Source organism: Hoplias malabaricus, chromosome 2 (genome assembly GCF_029633855.1).
Source record: "Hoplias malabaricus isolate fHopMal1 chromosome 2, fHopMal1.hap1, whole genome shotgun sequence".
Lineage (NCBI taxonomy): Eukaryota > Metazoa > Chordata > Actinopteri > Characiformes > Erythrinidae > Hoplias > Hoplias malabaricus.
The window spans coordinates 12,273,152-12,279,756 of NC_089801.1; the positions used below are offsets into that span (position 1 = coordinate 12,273,152).

Below are 6,605 nucleotides of genomic sequence, written 5' to 3' on the forward strand. Positions count from 1 at the left end.
GCCGCCCCAGCACTCAGACAGCTGTGACTAAAACCGTACACTGGATGTAGAAATGATGATGCTCCCATTTAAAATGTTTAACTTTTTGTGTTTTATTCCACTTTTGAAAATTGTTATTTTATTAATTTTATTTGCTATAATTGAATAAAACAATCAAACATCTACTACACATAAAAACTCAAGTGAAAAATGAAAATGTCTATCAGGGCTAATATATTTTCAACCATAAAGCAGAAGCAGAAATATCAAAAACAGAGTGAAGTGGCAAATCTGTGGAGAGATGCTCATGAAATATTTCTTCTGAAATCCAGGGTATTAGTAATTTGACCCCCACTGATTCAGTAACAGCTTCTACACCTCTTTGTAAAGTAGACAATAAATATTACAATTTAACTGTGAAGATCTGATGATATTCATTTATTACAGCAACAGTGAGATCAGGTTCTGATGTTCTGTTTAGTTCTGGATCACAGCATTAAACACTATCTATCCCAAAGTTATTGAATCATACTCCTTCACTTAATGCATTTCTACTGCTTCACCACCCAGAGCTGAATGTCTGTGTCCACAAACTGTGCAGATTTTATAAAGGTGTTTTCCAATAAGTGCTTTATGACCAACAAATGTGTTACAACATCCGTGTTATATTTACTCTGTGTTAGGTCGTGTTCAGTCTCTTTCTGATCTTTTCAGATCAAAAAGCAGAAAAAGGTCTGAAGATCTCAAGCCTTTATGAGGGTGGCTTTGTAGATTCACAGATACAGTCTGATGGTTGCATGCAGTTTATATCATTCCATGAGTTCAGTGCAGGAGGGAAGACCAAGAAAACAGCACAGTGCTCCACCCCATTGGCATTATTGGGTTCACCTGACCTCCAGTATCTGAGATTAACAAACAACAAAGAGGCAAGCATTAGAAATTTGACATAATTGATTTATTTTACATTATTTCATTCATAGGCCACACATTAATTGAGGGGTCCTCAATGTGGTTTGAGTAGAGTAGTGGCTAACACTGCTGCCTTTTATTCAGAAGATGATTCATTTCGATTCCCTGCTCAGGTAGGAACACCAGTCTACATGAAGACATTTGCATATGTCTGTAACATGATTAAGATTGGCAGTAATTTATGCTGAATAACAATGGTGGACTCCGGGGGCCCTCCACCTCGTGCTCCGATGTTTGCAAAATGTCACTAGTGCCCTCAATAGTGGCAAAGTGGCAAAAACGAGACAAGAGCTTGCCCTATTGACTGCCCTTCATGTGGCAAATAAATAACAAAGTGCCCTCTTGGGTAACATTTCTTGCAATAATTTAAGATGACGTGCCCTCTAGAGCAATAAAATTCAATAATGTGTCTTAAGAAGTGCCTTATCTGTTTGTCTTTCAATAGACAAGGGTGCATTATTATTTTATCATTATTATTATATCTCAAATAATTTTTTTCAGTCTAATATTCATACAAGTTTAATTTAATCCACCATGAATAAATTCAAGATTTTACCAGACATTACAAATACTACAGATGAATTTACCCAGTGGTCAGTGCTGACCCATCCACCCACTTCCACTCTCCTTCTTTTTCTTTATCAGTTAAACCAATCCAGGCATTTATGCTTTGGTTGTTAATGAACTCCTAAAGGACAAAACAGTATTATTAAAATTAAGACACCTCACTCTTTCTCTTTCTCTTTCTTTTTGTCTCTCTCTGTCTCTGTGTGTGTCTCTCACCTGTTCCTCTTTGCTGTTAATGATCAGCAGATCTCCTCCTTTCTTCTGGCACTCCTGTCTGGACTCATTCCAGTTTTTGGTCCGTTCTAAACGGTAATAAAAGCTGGATCCATGTGTCAGCCACGTCACTTTAAGTAATAATTAAAAACATACAATATGTAATTAGTGTAAAAATAAAAACTGGTAAAAATAAAAAAAACTAGTGTAAAAATAAAAATGATTTACTCTTCTCACCAGTTCCAGTGGGTGTCTGATTCCTCAGCTGGTCTCTTTCCTCAGTGAGATTTCTGATGTGGGATAAAAGGGTTTCGGTCAGACTGTCTTTCTCTGCTTTCACATTTATATCTGTATCAAAATAAAATACACAGAAGAAGCACATGTAAATTCTGTGATGTTTGTTCCCAAAAGTTATTTTGGTGTAAAACGGGAACCGATGATATGCTTGTGCTTCCACAGCACCAGTCTCTCTGCGTTGTACAGTTGCGTTCAGCGGGGGGTGAAGTGTCCTTGAAAAACACCTGTGCTACAGTATGCAGTCCACAACTTTAAAACAAGACTACACTTATAAATGTTTATAAATGGTTCAAATCAGATAGTAAACACCTTAATATTCATTAATGGTCATGTTTAACACAGAGAAAGAAAGGGTGACAATTGTAATGAAAATTTTTATATGTCTCTGTTGAAAGACCCTGTCTGCTTGTTTTGTCTATATATTCATTTCTAACCGTACAACAGAACACAGAAACTAAGTGTATGTCAGGTCAGTTCGAGGTCAGTGCTTTATCAGAAATAAACATTTTGTCCTTCATCTTGTTTATCAAACTGGGATGTCTCTAAGGAAGCTAAGCTTGCAGACATTTAGAGTGATGATCTTATGGTTATGGTGTATAAACTACCTATATAAACTCTCAGTGAAAACATCTTCTTTGTCCACAATCACATAATACTCTTTGTTATTGTGTGCTGACCACCTTAAGGATGAATAAACTTCTTTCTTATTGCAAATGCTCTGTTAGATTTCAATTCTTAATACTTGTATTTATTTTCTCGACCACAACAGAGATAAGTTTTTTTAATAAAATTGCCAGGGGAAAATGTTAAGGGAAATAATAAGCTTAGACCCGAGAATGTGAAGTTAGTTGTTTCATATGTTAAGATGTACTAATTATCACTGATGTATAAAAATACATTATATCGGTTGTTAACTGATTCAACTTGGTGGTTCAATGGTTAAACGTCTGGTAAGGGTGTGGCTAAGATACTGCTTACGACTTAATGTAAATAAATAAATATTAATATGTATTTCAAACACCTGTAATTTTCTTTGCTTTGCTGCTTCATTTCTCAAGCTTTGAATTCTGAAAGTGTAAATGAATGTGACTATTGACTTCAGTGGTCAAATGCTTGAACAGGAATTCACACTTATTTCTGTGTCACACTTATCAGGAGGCCTTGCTCTCTGCAATGCACAGCCCTGATCAAAATGCTTTCTATTAAATGATTATATGCACCCTGAAGGAGAAAAAGGTAGAAAAAGGTGCACAAGCAACAGGGATAACCACAGCCAAGAAATGATGGTCAGGAAAAAGCCATTCAAAAATTTGGGGGAGATTCACAAGGAGTGGACTGCTGCTTGAGGCACCACACACAGACGTACCCAGGACATGGGCCACAACTGTCTCATTCCTTGTGTCAAGCCACTCATGATAGAGGCAATGCCAGAAGCATCTCACCTGGGCCAAGGAGAAAAAGGACTGGAATTCTGCGCTGTGGTCTGAAGTCTTGTTTTCAGATGTAAATTTTGTATTTAATTTGGAAATCAAAGGGTTAACTAATGTATAAATAATACATCAACTGTTCCTCTTTGCCGTTTATGATCAGCAGATCTCCACCTTTCTTCTTGCACTCCTGTCTGGAATCATGGCAATTTTTGGTCTTTTCTAAACAGTAGTAAAAGCTGGATCCATGTGTCCGCCACGTCACTTTATATAAATAACATACCATGTTTAATTAGTGTTAAAAATATTTTATTTTCTCTTTTCACCAGTCACAGTGGAAGTATGATCCCTCAGCTGGTCTCTTTCCTCAATGAGATTTCTGATGGGGGATAAAAATGTTTCAGCCTCTGCTGTGAAGTTTGCTCTTAGAGAAATGACAGTTTGTGTCAGACTGTCCTTCTCCGCTTTCACATTTATATCTGCATCGAGATAAAATACAGGGAAGATATTTTGAGACGTTTGTTTTCAGATGTTATTTTGCTGTCAAAGGGGAAACACTGGTGTGTTTGTGCTTCCACTGCATCAGCCTATCGACATTGTGTATTCAGGTCCAGTGTGAGCAGATAAGATGTTCCTTTACATTTCAGAATTCATTGTGCTCCTGTCATCAGCAGTTATACCATTCAGGAATATAAGTGTGTCAGTATTTGTTGCAGCCGGACATGATATATTCACACATGCCAAATATGTGTGTGAAGAGGTGATATACTTAGATTGTGGGCAGTTCCTTTTTCCTGCAACACTTTGCCTTTACCATCACTCAGATACGGATCTGTCTTGGTTTAAACTGCAAGACATGTTTGCAGAGTTCTGCAGGTTATTTAAGTAATTATTTACAAACTGTAATCTGGACGTTCTAGTTTTATGAATAACTAGTGGTTTGCATCGTGCCGTGTAGCCTCTTTATTTGAAAGCTTCTGTGGATAGTGGCCTCTGACAAATTGAAATCCACCTCCTGAAAGCTGTTTATGCACCATCGGACAGAACACTGAGTATTCTTTACCTTCAGCATTAAGAGCATCATTAAAGCTCTTTCTTGGCCTAGCAGTCCTCATATGATTATTAATCTCACTACTAAATTCTTTCTTTACAATAATTATTCCAGAAAGTTGAATTTTGTCAACATTTTAAGAATAACTCTAATAGTTTTATAATTGTTTTGTACAGATCTTCACAATAAAGCTTCTTATTCTCCAGCTTTTTCTAATTTTCCCATGTCAGCTAAAATGATGCCAGCTCCAAAAGTAGAATCTTTCGCCCCCGGGGTCACTACCTGGTGAGCAGCGTCCAGTGTCAGTTTCACCATGACGTGGAAACATCCCCAATCATCTCAAATCTTTAAACAAAAGTTACTATTTTCAAGATTAGTTGCTTCTGTACTTTTAAATGCTGACACCCTCTGTCTCGACTTTTGCTTTGCACTTTCTGTTAGTGCAAACTAAATGCCAAATTCAGCCACCTTTTGTCCAAAATATGCACTTTTTCACACATGAAAATTATATAAACAGGTGCACACGTACAAATATATCTACAGCTCCAAATTTTCATTAAACTTTCAGACACTTTTTGTGTTCACTTTTCTCACGTGCAAATATTTTTTACCCTAATTGGATTTCATTTGTTAAAAAAAATAATAATAATAAATTAAATGTTGTATACATGTTGTATACTTTAAATAGCTCATAGTTTGATATAAATTTTCAACTAAGGAGTAGGGAGACATGTCACAGAAATATGCTTTTGTTCCAAACTTTATGTAGGGCACTGTATTTGTGTTTGAGGCAGAAATACTCACGGTTCATGTAGAGCATTACGTTGCTGATCAGCAGGAGAACACACAGCAGTCCAAAACACACTGCAGGCAGATTGGAAGATCTACCTCTTGTTCTAACAACTGATAAATAGTGTATTAAATTTCTGTGATCTCACTAAAAAAAGAAATTCAAATCAAATCATGAACTTGTTCAGTCTTTAAACAGAACTTAATGAAAGACTTTTTATAAGTAATATCGGACCCTTCTATCAGATTGTTCATCATGAAACTTACAACATGAAAAGAAGATGGAGGGTTCCAAAATATACAAAAAAAAAAATCAAACATAAGAAAAACAATTATTTGTTTTAGAAAGTTGTTATGTACTTTACCTGTGTCCTGTATTGTTGTTTCTCTTTGTGTGCTGATGGTTTTTGTGCTTGTTTTCTGAGCTCTAACAGCATCTGCACTTTCATAAATGACCACCAACTTCTCGTCTGTCCATCTCACTCAGCTCAAAGCTGACCACATCATCATAGATTTCCTCCACCATTATCTCTCTGATGTACTTTCAGCACTTGTTCCACACTGAGCTTCTGTCACTTCTGCGGTGTTAATAAGTAAAAGCATTGACGACAAATAAACTACTAAAGTGTTTGTGATGTAAAGGCTATTTTTGTCATGGTGTCACCTCTGGCCTCTTTACTCCAGAGACAGTTGTTTGTACACAGTTTGAACATCTTCACTAGAAATAATCACTATTCGTTCCACAAAACACAGAATCTCTCATGGCCAGGGTTTTATTTACCTTGTAACTGAGTGATGTAATGTATGGCACCCACCCTGTGGAGTATACACAGGTTCATTCAGGGAATACGTTTTATAAGAAAAGGTTTTGTTTGGAAAATTTTAAAACATCATCACTTTCAAAAATACCTTTGTTACTTTATAATTATAAACATGGTGTTACTAATAATCCTGTATTTCAGGAAAATAGTTTATTTTGTCAGTGATGATGTCAGTAAGAAGGCATGCAGAAGTTAGTTTTATTGACGATTGAATGTTATTGGTCCAGCCTTATGTTAATCCATGAAAATGGTGGCTGACACAAGCAGAGCAGGTAGATACATGAAAATGGGAAAAAAGACAAAGACACTGTCAACAGTAGGTACAGAAACACACAGGTGTGTCTTTGTTTATGATACTTCCATGACCCATAATGGAATATACATACATACATGCAGCAGTGACATAAGAGCAGTTCGAATGAGGGTTAGATACAATAAGGACACTGGTCCATTATATCTCTCGAAGCCTTCACTGCTTTGACTAAAAGAGTG

At 36.4% G+C, this 6,605-nt stretch overlaps 1 protein-coding gene across 1 annotated transcript; it reads right to left on the reverse strand.

Moving 5' to 3' along the window:
* Nucleotides 1–730: 730 nt before the first annotated feature.
* On the reverse strand, nucleotides 731–5,818 carry LOC136675825 (CD209 antigen-like protein E). Its single transcript, XM_066652593.1, has 6 exons — nucleotides 5,776–5,818; nucleotides 3,779–3,931; nucleotides 1,966–2,076; nucleotides 1,732–1,859; nucleotides 1,536–1,636; nucleotides 731–881 (listed from the first exon to the last, which is right to left on the reverse strand). Exons 1-6 carry the CDS (start codon nucleotides 5,816–5,818, stop codon nucleotides 731–733), a joined length of 687 nt encoding a protein of 228 aa, XP_066508690.1.
* Between the last annotated feature and the right edge of the window lie 787 nt (nucleotides 5,819–6,605).

Bases quoted from the DNA above. Each gene is read 5' to 3' on its own strand.
- LOC136675825 (XM_066652593.1), bottom strand. From the start codon at position 5,818: ATGGTGGAGGAAATCTATGATGATGTGGTCAGCTTTGAGCTGA. The intron at 1,637-1,731 runs GTGAGAGACACA...TTTGTCCTTTAG, and splicing joins TTAACAGCAAAGAGGAACAG to GAGTTCATTAACAACCAAAG. The intron at 882-1,535 runs GTAAATTCATCT...TGTTAATCTCAG, and splicing joins GGGTCAGCACTGACCACTGG to ATACTGGAGGTCAGGTGAAC.